This window comes from Triturus cristatus, chromosome 3_2 (assembly GCF_964204655.1).
Source record: "Triturus cristatus chromosome 3_2, aTriCri1.1, whole genome shotgun sequence".
In the NCBI taxonomy this organism is placed as follows: Eukaryota; Metazoa; Chordata; class Amphibia; order Caudata; family Salamandridae; genus Triturus; species Triturus cristatus.
The window spans coordinates 814528709-814550931 of NC_140584.1; the positions used below are offsets into that span (position 1 = coordinate 814528709).

At 44.7% G+C, this 22223-nt stretch overlaps 1 protein-coding gene and 1 non-coding gene across 3 annotated transcripts in view; both read right to left on the bottom strand.

The window, feature by feature from the left end:
* NOP58 (NOP58 ribonucleoprotein) overlaps positions 1-22223 on the bottom strand; it is an 80041-nt gene that overhangs the window by 31665 nt on the left and 26153 nt on the right. For both annotated transcript variants that reach the window (XM_085648969.1, XM_085648968.1), the window contains exons 8-10: positions 16782-16927; positions 14729-14855; positions 11331-11494 (exon numbers count right to left, since the gene is read on the bottom strand). In XM_085648969.1, the coding sequence (XP_085505095.1) occupies positions 11331-11494; positions 14729-14855; positions 16782-16927 (437 nt within the window). The remainder of the gene's footprint in view (positions 1-11330; positions 11495-14728; positions 14856-16781; positions 16928-22223) is intronic.
* Positions 16649-16726, bottom strand: LOC146858196 (small nucleolar RNA SNORD11B). The gene has a single exon (XR_014980413.1). It is a non-coding gene; the product is annotated as a small nucleolar RNA SNORD11B (small nucleolar RNA).

The window sequence follows — 22223 nt, forward strand, 5'->3', positions numbered from 1 at the left end:
GATAGAAAAGTTAAAAAACAAACAGGCTGAATAATTCCATGTAGGTGTAGCTCTATGGATAGGGGCACTAACCAGAATCTGAGAATTTTTAGGGTATAAAACATTCTATAGGGGCAGTGCAGCTGTCAATTCAAGGTTATTGGGTCAGTGTCAGACACTGGTGCTAGAACAGCTAAAGTGTGGAAATCATTAGGATTACTCCAAACATAAGGGAGGTTTCCTGTAACACTAATGGAATTAATAATCATAGCAAGTTTAGATCTATTTTCATCATGGCTTAAGTCAGCCAGAACACAAATAATATTGCTTCGGGAGACCCATTTGAAAGCTTCTGCCAAGCAACCAACTGCTCCGAAATTTTTATCACAGGTATTTTATGCATCTGCAGCCTGCTAACCCATGATTTTATTGGCAAAGAGTTACGGGTGGTGGGAAGTCCTAGCGCCAGGTGGCTTCTGATTAGCTCTCAGGTCTACAAACAAATCACAAATCTAGTTAAGTTATTATGGGCCTATAGAGAATGCGGTGGCGGTGACTCCGTTAGAAGTCTGATGTTTAAGCCCCACTCACCAGAATAGTACTAACTGGAGGCAATTTAAACCTCATCCAGGATATAAAATGCGACTGCTCAAGTCAAAATAAGAATCGGAATAAAGCAAAATCAGCTCGGTTTCTGGCCCATTAGTGTTGTGCTCTCCTCTCTTTGGTTGATCCCTGGCAATTTTGATCATCCTACGAGACGAGAGTATACTGGTTTCGCCAAATGCTTCAATTTTGCGTCTCGCATGGATTTCTTAGTATCACAGTTGGGGGGAGGGGGGGGGGGGGGGGGGGTTTGAGGGGGAGGAGTTGGATCTCGTATACTCTTGAACCCATTCTGACAATTCCATATTTAGATCTTGAAAACATCAGCCCTCTGAAAGAACAACCACGATGGCCGTTAGATAAATCTTGATCATCGCTGAAGGGGTTTATTCAGAGAAACAATGGTAAAGCCTCCAGTTTCCTGTTTAGGAGAGAGAGGGATCTCCTATACAGCCCAAGTCAATAACACAAGACGTGAGGAAATTGCTGCCCTGCCACAAGGCTTTGAGCAATACACATTGACTACCTTAGTTTACACACTTTCGAATCAAATGATAATCTGGCATCAGCAAGTCAGATTTAAAAGATTTTTTTACTTCTAGAGATGGTCACTCCAAAGTCCTGTATTCAGAACTACGAAAAGAGAAAGCATGCAAAATGCTTTTTGGCGTTATCTGAGAAACGTTACTAGGGAGGTCATCAAAGCAATCTTTGCTTAAAACCGGAACCACACGGGTACAGAAGACTAGATTGGCAGGGTGTTTAGATTACGCAGATCTTCAAGCTTTCACTAGCAACCTCTTGCCTAGTGCGATTGAAGCCTTCTTGCATCCGATCAAACTTCCCTCACTGAATAGTGAGGTTCGTGAAAGGGTAGGGACTCCCATTACCAGCACGGAGGTCCAAGATACTATTAAACTTCTAGCTAAAGCATGGGTAACAATGGCCTACCGTCTGAATTTTATAAAGTATTGGCAGCACAGCTGGAGAATTTTCTAGTTCCATTTAGTGAAATCCTGGATAGATGCGAAATTCTTCAGGAGTTCACAGAGGGAGTTATTTTAAGTTCTCAAGAAGGGCAAACCCCTGAACATCCCAGATTGCATCTTCCCATCAGCCTCTTGAATTGCAATTATATACTCTGCGCTAAAATTATGACGAAGACTAGCCCCTGATGAATCAGAAGTAGTATGTGGGGACCAAAATGGCCTACCTGGGAGATCAACGTAACTAAAAACAAATTTTCTTGTTCGGGCAATCTATTATTCTACAAACAAAATAGAGACTGCAATAATTATGTTTGATGGCGAGAAGGCATTTGATAGTGTACAGTGGAAGGCCCTTTACCCAATCCTTCTGTGCTCAGAATTCCACTCTAAATTAGTAGGGCTGCGGAAAAATTGACCCCAAGCCCGAGGCCAAACATATGATCCATTATCAAACCATAGGCCTTATTCCAATTTGAAGTGGCACGAAACAAGGATGTCCAATGTCGCCGGTGCAGTTTGCTCACTCTGTAGAACCTTTGGCGACGGCCCTTAGACAAGATCCAGAGATTCGGCCTCTGCTTCCTGAAACTAAAGCTATTTGCGGATTACATTATTCTTTATTTAGCAGGCACAGCCGTAATGTTCAAAACGCTTATTAAAATACAATCCTTTACAGATATTGGGGGCTGCAAGATCAACCAGGCTAAAATTAGAAGTTTTTTTTATCATTATCCACCCATTGTCAGCTATGTGCCCTATAATGTATTTAATATTTTAGAAAACAAGGAGCAACCCATACGTCCTTGTGAACTGGATTAGTACCAAAAAACAACGTTCACAAGGAACTCATTCATCAAGATCAGTACAGAATTCTGCTACTATGGTAATCGCACTGAGTAAATCATAAATGAAAGTTATTCTATACATTCATAATTAACACATTATTTTCTTCACCCAAGTTAATTAAGCCCATATACTTGTGTATCCAATTTACCTGACTTCAGCCTAAGTAGGTAATATTATGCAACATAGGTCTATATCACCAATTTATTTCTTATATATAGTCCATAAAATATTTATATATTATTACACATTTAACAAGATGTGAACCCCAGTGATGTGACCATAACCTATTTCAGTGAGTATTGGGTGACAGTGAAAAAAAGGGGGAAAAAGGTTATTGGTAAAGTACAAAAGGATGAGGCTGATACAATAATGACGTCTTGTTTTATGCTCTTGTCTGTTGTCCTTGACTGGGGTTCATATCTTTTTATTAAATGTGTAATAATATGCAAGTACTTTATGGACTGTATAACAAATAAGTTGGTGCTATAGACCTGTGTTGCATAATAGAATTACCTACTTCGGCTGAAGTCAGGTAAATTGGATACACAAGTATATGGGCTTTTTAATTAACTTGCGTGAAGAAAATATGAAAGATATTTGGATCCGATAGAGAGTTAGGAATGTATAGAATAACTCATTTATAATTTACTCAGAGCAATTACTATAGTTGCAGAATTCTGTACTGATCTCGCTGAATGAGCTCCTTGTGAATATTGTTTTTTGGTACTATAATGTATTTAGGCATTTTCGTCTCATGACTTTAGACCTGCTTAAGCTAAACTACACCACCCATGCTTAACAACTCACCTTCAATATTAACTAACTGCCATAATCTACATCTATTATAGGGCGGGTAGCGCTTATCAAGATGCTGATCCACCCCATTTTGGTATTTCTAATAAATATTTTGATCACGCTTCAGCAATTGTTTTTGTCAAGGTGGTTCAAATGATGCGCAACATTGTTTGTGGCAAGGGAGAAAGCCCTGCACTAGGCTGACATCGAATCAGCTATTGATAGGCTAAGTTGGCTTGGCACTCCCCATATGAGGAAATATGAACAAGCCGCCTTTGATTGGCTAAATTGCGCCACCACAGAGAATAGTCGATTAAATTGCTTTTATTTGCAAAACATGCTTACTGTGTATGGTGTTCGCTACCAGCCTTTTTGAAAATTCTGAAAATCGCCCAAAGCACTCCTTATACAAGTTCCCGCAAGTAGAGGCAAATACGTTTGCGCAACTCCCAGAAGAAACCGTTCCCTCAGTTGCACTACCAGATGCCACTGAAGGAGTGCCGGCTGTAGGTTTACCCATGAAGCGCAGCACTACTGAATTATGGGATAGGCGGGGTATTAGGTTTTGGTAATTTCAAGCTCGCCGGGCAGATACAATCTTGGGATCAGGTGGTTGCGGATAATGCGAATATTTTGCCCGACTTTGCACTCTATCTCCAATTTTGCAATAATTTACCCACCTTCGCTTGGATATCTAGCATAGTCAAAGAGCATATCAGCACATTTCAGGAGCAAGCTGACAGGGCTGGGAAATTAGTATCGGCATTAGCTTTGATTTCCCATTACATAGAGGGCACAAATAGATTCCACTGCTTGGAGCTGATATATTCTCATGGCCTACAAGGCCATCCAAAGAGTGAATTTCAAGCATATAGCCCACATATCTTGAAGCAAATGTTCTTGGCCTCGTTCGCCATTTTTTCCCCCCAATGTCAGCATCTGCAAGGCGATTGGTCGCATAATGTTGTTCCTCTGTCCCAAATATTCGTCTTTTGGACTAGTCTTTACTTTTATTGGTGAGAAGCTACAAGCTCAAATAGAACCAGACCTACAGGGGGAGATATTTGGAATCCAGACCTCTAACTGCCATTTAAGGTTGAGGCAGCAACAATACTTTTTTTTGGGTCCCTGGCTTCGAAGTTGCTCATTCCCAAAAAGTGGCAGTCCCCCATCTCTCCCACTTTTGCAACATGTGTAATGAAAATGGATCGAGGTAGAAAATTAAAGCGACTATGCTCTGAAGGTAGGTGCACTGAAATCTAAGCTGATCTGGAATAACAGGTGGTGCAGCAGATTCTCGCCTATAAATTTATTTTCTTACTCCCCCAGAAAGGTATCCCTCGACTAATAAGGATTTTGTATTTCCTTGAAACATTTCTGTACTGGGATAGCGATAAATTTAGATCAAACTTTTTTTTTTTTTATCGTAAAGGATTTTTCGATAACCAATTAAAAATAAAAAGACTCACCAACTCTTAATGAATACATCAATATGTAGTTTAAAAATCAAACACCTTTAATACACCGAGCATGCTTATTCAGGCAAGTCAAACACCATGACATATTAAAGTAAAGATCTAAATCTAATATGGAATATGCTACTCATCAGTATGCATCTGTTCTTGGCATGTAGGGCTGCTGACATTCATATCTGTGCATAGATCGCCGCCTGGTGTTGGGTCCGGATGATTGCACATTGTTGTCCTGGAAGAGTCTTCGAAGTATCACGAGATAGGTGGGTCCTCCCCTGGACTACAGTGCGCATGGGCATACTCTCCATCCTTACATTGTTTTTCGCCATTGTGGCAGTGATGGAGTAGATACAGTAAGCGATGACCATGCTATACAGTAATTCTGAGTGCTGCAGCCGCTACAGGCACCGCGGAGGAGGGTGGGCGATATGAATGTCAGCAGCCCTACATGCCAAGAACAGATGCATACTGGTAAGTAGCATATTCAGTTCGAGGCATGTGGGCTAATGAATTCATATCTGTGCATAGATTATATAGCAGTCCCTCCATTAGCGGCGGATGCCCGTGCCAGCTGCAGCAGTCTGAAAAAGAGTTGAGAACAGCCTGTCCTACAGCTGCCTGCTGTTTTGAGTGTACATCTACACAGTAGTGTTTGGTAAATGTATGTATAGTGGACCATGTGGCTGCTCTACATATTTCCTGTAAAGGAATGTTTCCTAGGAAAGCCATGGACGCCCCTAACTTTCGTGTTGAGTGGCTCGTGGGGGAATCGTTAATGTGCGTTTAGCTTTTTGATAACAAATTTGAATACATTTAACGATCCATCTGGCTATCCCTGCTTTGGAAATGGCGTTGCCCTTGTGTTGTGGAGAAAAGGCAACGAAAAGTTGTTTTGTTTTCCTAAAATCCTTAGTTCTGTCTATATAGTACATGAGGGCCCTCTTTACATCTAGGGTATGGAGCATTCTCTCTGCGACATTTTGTGGACTTGGAAAGAAAACAGGCAGTTCAATAGTCTGATTCATGTGGAACTGCGATATCACTTTAGGCATAAATTTGGGGTTGGTACATAGTACAACTCTGTTTGCGTGAACCTGTATGAATGGCTCTTGAATGGTTAGTGCCTGGAGTTCACTAACTCTCCTTAACTAAGTGATTGCCACTAAGAAAGCTACTTTCCAGGTGAGGAATTGAATCTCACATGAGTGGAGAGGTTCAAAGGGTGGACCCATTAATCTGGTGAGGACCACATTGAGGTTCCACACCGGTGCCGGTGGGTGTCTTGGGGGAATTACTCGTTTGAGTCCCTCCAAGAAGGCTTTGATGGCAGGCACGCTGAATAGAGAGAGGTGCTGCCTGTTTTGAAGATAGGCTGCCATCGCGGTTAAATGGATACGTATGGAGTTGTATGCCAGATTGCATCGGTATAAGTGTAAGAGGTAACAGATGAGGTTTTGAATGGATGCGTCCAGCGGGTTAATGTCATTGTTTTTACAGTAAATGACAAACCTCTTCCATTTAGCCACATAGCAAGCTCTGGTAGTGGGTCTTCTGGCCTCCTTGATGATGTCCATACATTCAGGTGGCAGGTTTAGGTAGCCAAACTCGGAGACTTCAGGAGCCAGATTGCCAGGTTCAGCTGTTGCGGATCTGGGTGCAGAATTTCGCCATGGTTCTGCGTTAAAAGTGCGGGTTTGATCCGCAGCCTTTGATGCGGCACCACGGAAAGTTCTAGAAAGGTGGTGTACCATGGTTGGCGTGCCCATGTGGGAGCAACTAGGATGAGTGTCAGTGAGTGTTGTCGCAGTTTGCGTGCCACTAGCGGTATTAATGGCGCTGGGGGAAAAGCGTACGCAAATCTGCCGGACCAGTTAATCCATATCGCATTGCCCTGTGACTGCGGATGTGGGAACCTGGCGGCAAAGCTTTGGCATTTTGCGTTTTTGTTTGTGGGGAATAGGTCTATCTCTGGATGACCCCACTGTTGGAAGTACGGTTGGAGTACTGACGGATGTAGCTCCCACTCGTGCATCTGGTGGCTGTGTCTGCTGAGCAGATCCGCCATCTGGTTGTCCTTGCCCGGGAGGTGTTCCGCCATGAGGAACATGTTCCTCTGAATGGCCCACTTCCACATGCTCGGAGCCAGATGAGACAACTGTGGAGAGTGCGTTCCTCCCTGCTTCTGTATGTAGTACATGGCAGTCATGTTGTCCGTCCGGATCAACATGACCTTGTTGCGCAGATGTACTTTGAATGCCTTCATGGCTAGGAAGATTGCCATCAGTTCCAGAACGTTGATGTGCATCTTCTTTTGCTGTGTCGTCCATAGTCCCTGCACTGTATAATTGAGTACATGAGCTCCCCATCCCTGGAGAGAGGCGTCCGCCGTCAGTATTATTTGTGGAACAGGCTCTTGGAACGGTCGGCCCTTGCAAAGGTTTTGTGGATTCCACCAATGCAGAGAGTTGTATGCCCGACCGCTCACCAACACTAGGTCTTTTAATTGTCCGTGAGCCTGATTCCATTGACGTGCCAAGCACTCCTGAAGCAGGCGCATATGTAGTCTTGCGTGCGGGACTATGAAAATGCAGGAGGCCATCATGCCTATCAACTGCATGAACACTCGCGCAGGAAGGGAGTGTTGAGGTTTGAACTTTGTGATCAGCAGTTGCATGCTGTTGATCCTCACTAAATTTGGCTGAGCTGTGGCTGCCAGAGTGTTTATGGTCGCGCCCAGGTACTGTCGTACGTGTGCGGGTTGGAGATGTGATTTTGGGTAATTTAGTGAGAATCCCAGACTGTGAAGGAGGTGAATGGTGAGGGACATGTGGCTGGCACATTGCTGGGCTGACTTTGCCTGAACAAGCCAGTCGTCCAGGTAAGGGAAGACGTGAATGTGTTGTCTCCGTAGATGTGCAGCCACTGCTGCTAGGCACTTGGTAAAGACCCTGGGTGCCGTTGTTACTCCGAAGGGGAGAACTTTGAACTGATAGTGATGCCCCTGAATAGTGAACCTGAGATATTTCCTGTGTGATGGGTGTATGGGTATGTGGAAATACGCATCTTTCAAGTCCAGTGTGGCTAGGAAGTCTCCCTGACTGAGTAGCGGTAGAACCTGCTGTAGGGTGAGCATATGGAAATGCTCTGAGAGAATGTAGTGGTTGAGGGGTCTCAGGTCTGAGCGAACCGTCCTTTTTTGGGATTAAGAAGTACAACCCCTGTTGGTTGACGGGCACGACTTCTATTGCACCTTTTTGCAGCATACTTAGTACTTCCTGCTGCAATAATGCCAAGTGCTCTACGGACATAGGACGGTGCTTTGGCGGTATGTTGGGTGGAGTGGACGTTAATTCTAGACAGTAACCGTACTGGATAATGTCCCTGACCCACCTGTCTGTGGTGATGGTTTTCCAGACTGACCGGAACTGCTGGAGTCCCCCCGACAGGTGTTATGTGGTTGGGGGGCAGGGAGAAGGCGTCACTGTTTGTTTTTGGGGGAGGACCTGGTGTTGCCATACCCACGTCCTCTGCCTTTGGTGCTGGATCCACGATGTCCACCTCTGGTGGTTTTATCATAGTTACTTTGTGTGCCCCCTTTATTGTACTGCTGCTGGGACCCCTGACCTCTAGCTGCTCCTCTATTCCCGGGGCGACGAAAGGAGCCACTACGAAACTGCTGCGACTGCAGAGCCCCCATTGATTTTGCAGTTTGTGTCTTTCTTAATTTTTTCGAGGGTAGTGTCAACTTCAGGGTCTGGGTTGACTGGTTGATTTAAGATATTGTTCTGAATCTCAGGCTTGAAGCCTGAGATTCTCAACCATGCGTGCCTCCTCAACAGGACGCTTGTGTTGATCGCCCTTGCTGCAGTGTCGGCTGCATCCAGGGCGCATTTGATGGACGCATTGGTAAGGAGTTGTCCCTCTCTGATAAGGAGCTCCACTGCCTCTTTGTATTCATCTGGCAAGTGTTGTAGCAGTGATTCTAGTGTGTCGTAGTGGGACCTATCATAATGGGCCAGGAGTGCCTGTGTGTTGGCAATGCGCCAGAGGTTTGCCGCTTGCGCTGCTATCCGTTTGCCTGATGTCTCCAGCACTTTGGACTCCTTGTCGGGGGGGAGGAGCATCACCAGTTGTTTGTGAGTGGGCTCTTTTGCGAGCATTAGCAACAACCATGGAGTCTAAAGGTAACTGACCCCTAATGTACATAGGGTCTCCGGGTGCAGGCTTGTATTTCTTTTCGATTCTGGGGTTCAGCACCCGTGCCCTGGTTGTTTCTTTAAAAATGTCTTTTGCAGGTTTTAGAACTCCCTTCAACATTGGCAGAGTTTTGACAGTTCTCAGAGGAGGCGAAGTGTCTACTAAGAAGTCTTCTTCTACAGTGTCAGAATGGAGTTCCACTCCATGATTGGCAGCAGCCCGTTCTATGAGGGCATTATGGTAGCAGTGTCCTCCGTGGGAGAGGTCTTTATATTGTAAAGCTGCGTGTCAGGAGTATCTGGTGCGTTACCCTGGTTGGTGGGGTCATCCCATGCCTGATCTGGGTCTTGCAAGTGATCATCAGGCTCGATATCCCCAGGGTAGGTGGTATCATCCCCTACATAGTCCTCTCCTGCGTCTGCCTCTGAATGCGTAGGAGAAAAGGACGGTGGATCCTGATGGAAGGGTTGAAAGTGTTCATGAAGCACTGGTTCTGATCCTGCCGGCAATTTGTGTTTCAGAGGAATTTTGTATGAGTCCAAGCCCCTCTCTGGCGTGATTTTCCGCTTGCGGAGCATCAACCTACCAGTGTCGGGGTCTATAAAGTGTGCCTGTGAAGGCTCGATATCGGTTTGGCCAGTGGATAGGGACTGTGTTTGGCGGACACGTGTCCGAATCTCGAACATTTTCGGCGCCGTGGGTGGCAGCAATCCAAATGTGATGCGCCTGCGCCGAGTGTGATTTTGCGGCCTTGTGCGTTTCGGGACCCGACGTAGAGTGGAGGGTTGCCCGGTCCCCGATGCATTGCAACGATGCTGAGACCTGTTGCACGGTGAACGCAGATGGCGCCTTGGAACCGAGCGGCACCTTGGAGGTAGGCGTCGAAGCGGCATCCGACTTATTTCCAGTCTTTGGGTCGTCGATCCGAAGGGAGGTATCGACGCTCGGAGTCGATGGCTTGGCAGGCGCCGCCGTCTTCGACGTCGACGGGTCGGCCACCTTGACCTTGGTGGTTTGGGTCGTAATCTTCGGTGCCATAGGCAGAGGCGCGGTCGGAGCCGATGACCTTAGCCGGCGTCGAAGGAGTGGAGGGCTTCGAGCCGATCGCAACCGGTTTCACTTTCGATGGAACCGGTGCGATGGACGGTTTCGGTTTCACTGAAGGGAATCCAGTCGTCTGCGATAATAATGGCTCCTGTGAAATGTTCGAGGCCGGGCCTGGAGGCGGGGCCGCAGTACTGTGTGATCGATCTTGGGTAAGGCCCGCAGGCGATCCCTCGACCTGAGCCTTATGACGACTTAGTTTCTCGGCCTCCGTATCGACGGTTTGGCCTAGCTCTTCGCTGGAGCTATCTTCTTCGGCCCCAAGGGCCTCATCGTAGTCTCCTACCTCTTCGACGACGTCTTCGCCCGCAAAGATCACCTAATCGTCTTCTTCCGATCGGGAGTCGTGTTCTGAAGCGTGGCTGGAGTCTACGTCTTCTACGCTCTCGGCGTCTTCGTCCTCGGTGCTAAAGATGTTGGCCGGGTCAGGCGCTGATTGCTGCGCCTCCAATCTCGCTGCCCGTCGATTCCGGAGAGTCTTCTTCGAGCGGAACCGGGCGCAGGCCATACATTTCGACTCATCGTGATCCGGTGAGAGACATTTGTTGCATACCGGATGGACGTCGATGTGTGGGTATTTCGCGTGGTATAAAAGGACATCTCTTGAAGGGAGTCCTCGATTACATCGTCGATCGAAGTTCGATGTTCGGACCAAAGCGGATCCGAAAAGCTTGAAGAAGGTGCTAAAACACTAAAGAAACTGGTCGATACCGAACGGGAACAGTACCGACGAGAACTAAAGGCCTTTTGGCCTTAAACTAAAGTTTCCTAACTTGAGCTAAGATAAGCACATCCGAACCCAATGGCGGAAAAAAACAATCTAAGGATGGAGAGGATGCCCATGCGCACTGTAGTCCAGGGGAGGAGCCACCTATCTTGTGATACTTCAAAGACTCTTCCAGGACAACAATGTGCAATCATCCGGACCCAACACTAGGCGGCGATCTATGCACAGATATGAATTCAGCAGCCCACATGCCTCGAACATTTACATACATACACTCAACCCCAAAAGTAAATTTGTTATCAAAACAAAGGATCTTGGATAACTTGCTGACATAAGGAGAGCACTACTAACATGAGGAGAAACCACAGTAAAACCATTGGCCTTTTTTCAAATAGTGCCACTTTACAAGGCTAACCAAAACGGGGAAGAACAGGTGATTGATGCACAATCATCCACGTGATCACAAAGCATTTTTCATATAACTAATGTTGGGAGATCTAGACAGAGGTCATTTCACAATCAAGACCCACTATAGTGCTGGCCTGGACACCTGATCAAAGAAAATGATTGCTATGTTCAGTTGGACAGGAAGAAAATGCACAATTTCACACTCACCTTTCCTTTGTTCTTGGCACTGGACTGCCCAACTAGGGATGCATGGTAAATCAAGCCATACTTTGGAGTGTCTTTTCTGGTCTTCAGAGCTCTAAAGAGGGCTTTCTCAGCACCAAGGATCTGAACAGTGGAAGCTGGATGCTTAGCCAAGTTTAGAAGTGAACCTAGAGGAAACATTCTAGTTAAAACACCTTAAACTGCAATGCAAGAGTAGTATGGAAAACATGATCTAAATATATTTGGCAACACTTTTTAAATAATGTCACTAATCAAGTCTGAAAAACAAGTAAATGGAACATATTTTTATATTTCCATGTTAGTCTTTGGCGTGACGGCGGCCACTGACTCGGATTTAGTTGTCAACATTGGGGGATAATCACCTCCTCAGCAATTAGCCCGACTGTCCCCCCTTAATTACATTCTCTGTGGCAACTAGACCGTGGGACTACACCATTGGAAGTTCAAATAGTTTGAACGAAACTCAATGCCTGGCTGTTTTGATAGAATAAAATTAAAGAATTTAATAAAGTGAAATTCAAGACATAGGATTTTGGACTCCAATGCCTTTTGAGATATTAAATTAGAAATGTAATTTTCACATATTAACACTGCACAAAAGATTCATCTCAGTACAAGTTTAGCATCCAAATACAGTAACAAGCAACTCAAAGGTGACTAGCTACCATTTTTTCGCCTGTGCAGCAACACTGGTCGCCACGGTCTTACAAACACTTGATCCATTTGAGATAGAAACAATTTAGTTAAAATCTACTGGCCTGAATCAAAATCAATCTTTGGATGTCAGCAGTCTCAAACTGTAGGCTATGCTTGTATCAAAAGATTGCTACTCTCCAAGAAGAACATGAAGGGCTTTCACTTGCCCATAAAAGATTAGATGGGAGATAGCAGCACCCTGTAATATTTTGTATCTAGTGGGTGAATGCTAATCATAATGGGAGTACCACCTGGAACAAGATTATTCCCTTACCATACATTTGTTTTTACAACATAATCCGTTGTAAAGGCATCTGTGGTAAGAGGCATATTCGCTGTAAAATCACGTGTGGTAAAAGCTGCACTGTTAACTTGCAGTGCAGCAGTGGCAACTTTGTCAGACTTCATAATGAGACTACCAAGAGAAGATAGTATGACTTTCTAAAGTTAAATTATTCATCCTTTTCTGTTTAAGTCTGGAAAGATGCTATTGTGCCACATTTTATAAGCTTGTATCTACTCTTTACTCTCCAATCAATCACTTGTGGAGCTGCGAGCAGCAATGCTCTCTGCAAATGATTAGCGGGAGAAACGCCAACTAATAACAAAAGTATAACAAGCATTGGCATAGCCAATAGGTCTCGCTTTTGGGAGGATTTAGTTATGCAGCATAATAGCCTTGGTGCAACAACATCAACTGTTGCGTGGCTAAACACTTATAAGGTCCCAAAGGCTTGTTGGAGGTTGGTGGCTCCGCGATGACACTAAAGTTTGTGTCCTCTACGTCTTTCAACTTGTTCCAAGATAACTACATGTTGCGAAACTGCGCTAAGTTACTTGAGGTTCTTTACTTTTAGACTTGGAAAAACAGGTGCGAGTCATTCTCTCCAGGTACGAGCTGCTAAGAAAGGAGGCGGGGTCAGTGAACAGGTAGAAAAGGATGAAGGGAGGGCAGTCGCTGAAAGCAGACACCCGAGAAAAAGCTGCGGGAAAGTAGACAGCATATGTTCCACACAGAGAACAGGAAAGAGTGGAATTAAAATGGGTGAAAAACTACGGGAGAGTACAATTTTTTTTACGAACCAATGGCCTCGAAATGAATTGAGAGCGCTCGTGTGCATAGAAACCCCAACGATGAGAAGTGAAATGGAATTAAATATAACTTTCAGACATATCACGTGTTATCTAAATTTTTTTCTGCTGAGTGCTGCTAAGTAATTCTGCACTGGAACACGTACAAATTTGCCTCCCTCCCTGTTCAGCTGCCTCCCAAAAACCCCATGAAATGTGCTAAATTTACTTATATTTGCCTGAAAAGATGGTGAAAAAACAGGATTGTCGTAGCACATCAGGGATGCTGGTCACCTTAAGAAGGATGCTAGAAACAGGAAAGTGCATCTATGGGTGATGGGCATAGAGAGGCATGAGAAGAAATCAAACAGCGAACAATCACGGTAGCTCCCCCGCTACAGCTGGTCTGCGCCGCGTCCTGCAGAGTTCTCACCGTCTTTCTGGGGCTTGCCTGTCCTGCAAGTTCTGCCCTGCTCATGGATATCAGATCCTTTACAAAGAGATACCCCCACTATTCTAAAGAACACAAACACAGGATATTACAGACCAGTCTGTCGCCGTTCTACCAGAGGACTCGGGAGGAGGAAAATGAGGGGAAGTTTTTAGGCAAACTGCTGCACTGATGAGAAACAATGAGGGGTACTAAGTATAGCTGAGAAAGTAGCCAGGAAGCAGCTTTCACAAACCTGCCAGTTATTCACCCACGGTGGGAAAATTGTTCGGAAGGGAACAATGCGACAAAGTATTAAATAAAATGGCCTTCCTAAAGCCGACAAACAAAAGGTATTAGCGCTAGAAGTAAATAAAAACAAGCAAAAGTGACGTGAAACTGATCGCGATCATTAACAAAGGGGGGCGGGAAGAAGGGGAAAATGACAAGTGGGAGAAGGGAGGGGGATTTACGTGCTGGAAGGCTGTATGAGACTTAACTGAAACCCACATAGCAGCTGCGCGGCACGTGAACGCAAGCTTGAGACCAGCAAAAGCCTCTGTTAGCACTTTCAAAAGTCGCACTCACTAAATTTCTCGCAGAGCAGCGCATGCGCTGGCTTAGTGAGACCTAAAAATAAAATCGTGCCAGCAAGGTAATACAAAGCAGGTTTCATTATTATGACCAACAGGAAAAGATATGGACCAGGGCATGATCGGATTACGTAGGAAGGTTATTTTTTGTCCCTATTCAGGCATTAACAAGTTCACTTTCACAAATTAACAGCAGCTTAAAATCGGATTTGCGGTATGATGAACAAAACAAGACGGAGCGCAGGAGTACACCCACTCATAAATGAAAGACCTGTGCACTTCTCCACCAAAAACCTTTGCTTATGCGTCATTCAATTCTGAACAACTAATTCTTTTCCAGACAACACACTGTCAAATTATAAAACAACTGCATACAAGGGCTTCAATTTTATTTAAAAACATGACTACTACAATTAATAGTGAAAATAATCTGCAGTGACAAAGCCAAGACGTGCTTTTAGCAGGTAAACAGAATCACACCAATGATGAGCGCAAACGGAGCTGAACCTCTCCAAGCACACAATATTCAATAGCAATTCTACATTCAACAAACCCATTAGTGGAGTGTCAGGAAAAAAAAAAAAACATACCCGCATGAGCAATGAGCCTGGCTCCAACCAGTTCTCCCACCATGATCGTAAGATTTGGTGCAATGGCCATCATACGGTTTTTGAGGTAATCATAGAGTTGAGCACGATATTCTGAGATTTCAATAACCTGGAACATTAAGACAAAAAAATTACGAGTCAATACTTCTCCAAGCAGTATTATCAAATAGAAGCCCTAACTAGTTACAAGCTAAATTTATTGCATTACAATACCTCAAACCTGTTTCAGTAAGTATCAATATTCACAATTATAATCGCAGAGTGCAGGGGACCCTTTGGTTGACAATTACACTCACATAACTGGAATGATTTTTGGTTGTTTTTAGGCTATTCTAGAGAACGAAAACCAAATAATTTCCTAGCCGGCTTAAAAAATGGCTCTTCTACTTCCCTTCATTTTAACATCACCTGTAACATGCACTTCAAACAGAAAGGTCTTGACACAGAATTGCGGTAGCACTCAAGCAAAGCAGTGCAGAACTTGGCAGGTGCGTGCTTCTGTAAGGCTAAATATTATCGTAGATGCAGTCCTTGATCTTTTTCTTTCTTTCACTGAGCAAGACAAAATTAATTTGCTACTGGGTAATTTTATTTAGCTTAAACAGCTGCTCTCCTAACTTTCAATTAAACTCTTAAGAGGAACTTAACCTGGTTCATTAGTGGCAACTTTGAATGACAGATTGAAATAACCTTACTCAAGGAAAAGTGATGTGCTGTTGCTTGAGCACTACCATAATTTAAGCTATAGGTCTTTCAAAATGAACGGTACACTTCATTTTCAGATCCCCAAAAGGTACGAAGCATACTTTTTCGCTGCCGGAGAAATAGAATGGTCTATAGTCTGCATTTTAATAGAATTGACTTGCTATGATGAACACTATTGCACATTACTCGGAACAAGTTTTGCTTGACGCAACAGCAATTGCATCAGGTGAACTCCGTCAGATACCCTACTACCAAGAGGGCTCACAACTTCCCATGGGAATGAAGGATTTCATGAGCTCTCACCAAAAAATGTGCTCACCCGAACATTTTTTAAAATTTTACAATTAAGGTTTATTTCATGGTTAACAGGTTTCATTTAACTTCCGGACAATAAGAGGGAGTAATAACGAGAAAAGCACTTTCTAGTGATCAAACTAAGGAAGAAGAATTTTCCCTCATGATTTGGTCCAAATATGGTTAGAACACTCCTGACCAAAAAATAAAAATTAAAAAAAAAACAAAAAACCTAATTTCCTTTAGGGAGAAGAATGCATGCAAAGGCCAAAAGCCGAAGAACACCCATGATTTGGATGAAATTTATTATCTGACAATCAACAGTCTAGAACACTGGAGAGGGCATCAGCAATTTTTATAGCTTACTTTCATGGTCTTGCAGTTTTTCGAGCTAGAAGAGAGCATAAACGCCCTACGACCTTACATGTCAAAACCCAAACACTTGCAGAATGTTGGACATCCTTCTCCCCCCCCCCCCCCCCCCCCGCACAGATATTTTTCAGCTATCAAAAAACAAATCCTGCTAGGCATTCAAACAATTGAGACTCCGTATTAACTCCACACAACCTTTCCATACATAACTTTTGAGTAGCTTACAATCATTAATCATCTTATCTCAGAAGCTGTTAAAAGGACTGCATATAAAAGGATTTGTGAGAGAAACACAAGGTATTACGAAAAAAATAAAAAGTTGCACATGTATGGTCGGTCTTCCGATCCATATTAATGCCAGCTATGGAGAAGCACAGACTGAATTGTTTTAATAGTAAAAACTAAATTAAAAGTTCACAAATGCACACATCTGGAAGTTTAACAATTGATGCAGTATGTAATCATCTCCCCATGTCGTTTTCCCACTTTAGGACTAAACTGATTTTTCCACCCATGTACTTAAGGCCTACTAGACAGCATCAGATGAGGTAGTGACTTGCACCTTCATGTTTCATCAAGAATGCAATTAAAGAATCATCACTGCTGCCATAGTACATGACAAAATCATATGAATGTGAAGGTTATCGATCACATATATCCTGACCTGGTCACAAAGATGCAAGATGTTGCTGGTATCCTCCTCTGACACTTCGGTTCCCATGGAGATTTCAGCTGCAGCTTTCACTTCAACCTCTATCTCTTCCGGGAGTATCTCGGAAAGATCAAAAGTGGCAAAGTTTGTCCTGTCCCCTACAAAGCAAAATTAAGTTAAAAAAATATATACAAGTAGTCGAAAGTAAACAAACAGGGTAGGACTAAAATGTGATGATGAAAAACCAGACTAAAAGTATAGTTATGGTAGGGTAAAGTACTTTGTGGTAACAAAAATAAATTGCAACTCCCCCATCGCTGGTCTTTGTACTTGGCAGACTTAATATTTTCTTCTTAGGAGAGATGATTCCGACAAGAATTTTTCCTCAACGACGAGTTGGCAGAAATCACTGAACAAATTAGCCCTTTAACCCCTTGTGTGCCCATGACGAGATGGACTCGTTATGGGCCGCGGTTGCGCTGTGCCCATGACGAGTTCAGCTCGTCATGAACCCCGCCCGCTAATGTAACGGCCGGCACAGGGCGGGGAAAGGGCGTGGCACACAAGGGGTTAATAGAAAGAAAAAATAAATAAAAAGGAAAATACTACTTACCCAGTATGCATCCGTTCTTGCCATGTAGAGCTGTAGATTCACATGCTTTGCATAGCCTGCCATCTAGTGTTGGGTCCAGATGTTTGCACTTTGTTTTTGTTCGAAGAAGTCTTTTCCAGTCACGAGGTAGGCAGCGACTCCTGTTGCAGCTTTGCAGATGTCATTCATAGTATATTTCCTAAAAATGCCATAGAAGGCCCAAGTTAGCTTGTGGAGCGCGCTCTAGAGAGAATTGTTAATGTTGGTTTTGCTTTTGCATTGCATTTCTGAATGCATTTGACTATCCACCTTGCAATACCAGATTTTGATATAGGATTGCCTTTATGTGGTGGAGCAAAAGCCACAAATAGTAGTTTTGTCCTACGGAAAGGTGTTGTCCTTTCTATATAATAAAGTAATGCCCTTTTCACATGTAAGGTGTGTAAAGCGCGTTCTGCCACAGAACGTGGCCGAGAGAAGAACACAGGCAACTTAACAGATTGGTTGATATGAAAGGCAGAAATAACCTTGGGTAGGAGTTTAGGGTTGGTCCGTAGAACCACTTTGTTTTGGTGTATTTGTAAAAATGGTTCTTCTATGGTTAGTGCCTGAAGCTCACCCACTCTCCTTAGTGAGGTGATTGCTATGAGGAAAGCTACCTTCCAAGTGAGAAATTGCATTTCACATGTATGCAATGGCTCAAGATGGACCCATTAGTCTGGGGAGGGCAACATGAGATTCCACACTGAAGCAGGTGGCAGTCTTGGGGGAATGATTCTTTAAGTCCCTCCATAAATGCTTTAATGACAGGCACTCTGAAGAGCAACAGATGTCTGTTCTGTAGGTATGCTGCTATTACCGCAAGATGTAAGCGTATGGATGTGTACGCTAAATTGGAACGCTGAAGATTTAAGATAGCAAATGATGTTTTGAACAGAGGCATCAAGCGGGTTGATTTGATTATTATTACAGTATATTACAAACTGCTTCCATTTTGCTGCATAGCATGCTCTTGTGGTACGACGTCTAGCCTCTGAGAATGTTCATGGAGAATAAGCTAGCCAAACACTAAGATTTCAGGTGCCAGATGGCAAGGTTGAGATGACTGGGATCTGGATGTCTTATCTCTCCATGGCTCTGAGTGAGGAGATAGGGAGCGAGATGTAATTTTTGGTGAGGAACTACTGAGAGCTCCAACAGGGTTGGGAACTGTGGCAGACGGGCCCATGTGGGAGCAACTAGGATTAGCGTCAGGGATGCCTGTCTGAGCTTCCAAACCACTGATGGAATGATTGGGAAAGGTGGAGATGGGTAGGCAAATATCCCTGACCAATTCACCCATTGTACATTGCCTTTGGACAATGGTTGTGGATACCTGGATGCGAAGCTTGGGCATTTTTTTGTGTTTAGGTTTGTGAAGAACAGATCCAAGTCTGGAAAGCCCCCTACATTTGAAAGAATGGGAGGTGTTCTGCAAGTAGATACATTTTTGTGATGTATAGCCCATCTTCGGATGGTCTGCGCTACTTGTGACAGCTGGAGTGTCCCCCCCGTTTCTGTATGTAGTACACTGCTGTCATGTCTGTACGAATGAGGACAGCTTTGCCTACTAGATGAACTTGAAAAGCTTTGAGCGCTAGAAAAATCAATAGCAACTCTGATTTATGTGAAGCTGCTCTTGCTTCAGGCTCCACATACCCTGAATTGTATGCGTCTGGAGAGGAGCTCCCCAACCAGTGAGCAATGCGTCTGTTAGCACCATCTGTGGAACAGGGGTCGATGAAGGGCCGCCCATTTGAAAGGCTGTGTGTATTCCACCACTGCAGAGAGTGATGGGTGCTGCCATATACCAACACTATATCTGTTAACAGACCATGAGCATGATTTCACTGGCGGGGACGCATCTGAATTCTTGCGTAGGGAACTATAAAGGAAGAGGTGTGGCGCCGCTGCCAGGGCGACTGACGCTGGAATCTGGGGATCACGGTTCGATCCCCAGTGCCGGCGGCAGATTAGCCCAGCACCATGTGACTCTGGGCAATAGCTTGCTTAATCTTCCTGACGGCCCCCAGCGCCTAGAGACCCTAACGGGTGATTGTTCGCGCTTTACAAAGTTTGATTATTATTATCAGGATGCAAGACGTCATTATCCCTAGCAACTGCATGAACACACGAGCTGGCAATGAGTGTGGAGGCTGAAACAGAGTAGAGTCAGCATGTTGCGGATTCTGGTCTGATTGAGGGAGGCCAGAGCTTTTTGTGCATCTGACGTGGCTCCCAGATACGCCTGTGTGTTAGAAGGTTGGAGATGTGACTTGAACATATTTACTGTGAATCCAAGTTTGTGGTACAACTGCACTGTTTTGTGATTGTGACGTAGACCACTGTTGTGGGCTGGCTTTTATGAGCCAGTCGTCTAAGTATGGGAAGACGTCAAAATGTGTTGTCTTCGTAGATGCGCTGCGACTACTGCCAGGCATTTGGTTAAAACCCTGGATGAGGTAGTTCCTCCAAATGGGAGCCCCTTGAACTGATAATGTTGGCCTGCTACTACCAACCCGAGGTATTTGCGGTGAGCAGGGTGTATTTGATATGGAATTAGGAGTCCTTTGAATCCAGAGTGGACAGAAAGTCGCCCGTTGAAGGAGCGGGAGCATATGTTGGGAGCGTTACCATGTGAAAGTGGTCCGACAATGTATAGATTTAGTTCACGGAGGTCTACTATAGGTCTGAGAGAGCTGTCCTTTTGGGGAATTCAGAAGTACAGGGGGTATACACCAGTCAGGAAGAAATTGGGAGACGTCCCCCAACAGGAGTGGTATGATCAGGGGGTAGCAGAAGGAAGTCACTGCTTGTTATTTGCGCCGAGGGAGGGGGGGTAAGGGGGGGGGCGGGGCGTGTGGAGTTGCCTTTGCCTCTTTCCTTACCGTCGTTTCCTCTAAACCCTCCTCTAAAATAGCCTCTCAAAGAGGGCGATTGGTTGTTGCCCTTGTAAGAGGAGGAGGGATTCTCTGCAGATATATTCTTGGAGCCCCCCTGTAAAAGGATCGACTGAAGGCACCCCCATTTGAAGGTAACTGCAAAGCCCCCATGGACTTTGTGACCTCAGTGTCCAGCGAGGTGTCAACTGCTGGGCCAAAGAGGTGTTCTTTGTCAAATGGTTGGTTGAGAATAGAGGCTTTACCTCAGGTTTGAATACAGACTCAACCACGAATACCTGCGTAGCAGTACACTGGTGTTTACTGTGTTGCCTGCTGCATCAAGGGCGCACCCAATGGAGGTATTGGTGATTAGTTTGCCCTCCTGGATAGGATCATTAGCCTTAAATTTAGGCTCATCAGGCAGAAATTGTATGAGCTTTTCCAACCCTTGGTGAAGGCGGGGTCAGTAGGTGCAGGTTTATATTTTTTCTCCGCTGCAAGTGTGATGATTCTTGCCCTCACAGGATCTTTAAAAATCTCATCGGAGTGCTTTAACATCTCTTTAAGCAGTGTACGAGTAGCCCTTTGAGAGGAACTTTGTTCTCCAATAGGAAATCCTCTTCTAAAGCCTCCTTATGCAGCTCCACCCCATGATACTTAGCAGCCCTGTTAAATAACTCAATGTATCCTATATTGTCGTTGGTTGGTGAGGGTCTGGACAGATAAATCTGAATCATTATCCATGTTTGGGTCAGTGTCAGTCATACCATGGATCAGTATCCTGTAGCCCATTTTCATCCCCTTCGTCCTGCGGGGCAGGCGATAGTGGTGAATTTATGGGTGTGATGTGTAAGTTGGGATCAGTGTGTGAAGGGTTAGTACCCATATGTCTTCGAGAGAAATGTGGTAATCCTCCTGTAGGCCCATTTCCCTTTTTTCGGGCAATTTGGCCTGGATATGTCCAGTGTCTGGATGTTAAACGAGCTCTTTCTGTTTTGGATCCGAAGATGGAACATCGGACTGAGGCTCTTTTGGTGGAGTCTGTCTTCATCTTTAGTCACCGTTTTTGGCGTTGAAAGTTTCGGCTCGAACCCTTTGACTTCGATGATTTGCTCTTCAATGACTGGAATAGTGACCACGACATGCTTCGGTTTAGAAGATTTCGGGTCGGCAACGGCATAGGGCCAACTAGAGCCCGAGCCGGAAGGTTTTTCTTAAGGTTTCGGCACCTGGCCAGAGAGCAGGGCGCCAGAGACTTTCTCAGTGCCGACCTTGGCCTGTAGGCAAAGGAAGGACCGGAGCCTTTTTGGTCTTGTGTTGTTGGGGCAAGGGGGCTTCAGTATTCACAGTACGCTGACCCGGTGTAACTTGCTCCTCTTCTTCCATGTTGGAGAAGGTTTCGGACATAGATGTGCTGTGCTTCCTCGGCTCCTTGAGCGTGTATTTCTTCTCTATTGGAATCTTTACCGAAGATATCCGGTGCGGACCCACCCTGATGTTGCATCTTGTGACGTCGAGCCCGACAGCAACGAAGTCTTCTTTGAACGAAACGTTCAGCATGCGCCGCAGCCTCTCTCGTGTTCCGGGGATAAACAGAGGTGCAAATCGGTGCGCGAAAACTACAGAAACCTTAAACCACACAACTCAAGAAAGTAACGTCTGAGATTTGGTGCTCTTCCATCTTGCACCACCATTAATGGACCGACATTTAGAGAGCAAATTAACATTGAACACAAGATGCCAAAACAAGCACTTTGCATTACTACAACTCCACTGTCACAGCAGTGAAGAAATATTAAAATCAGTTTAGTGTCAAATAACTGATAAAGTGCAGTCTTAACAAGCGACCCCGGAAGAAACTGTTAGTGAATATTTTGAAGTGCAGGGTTAGTCTACCAGAGATACACCACACAGTCTCCCACAGCAATAAACTGTCAGCCC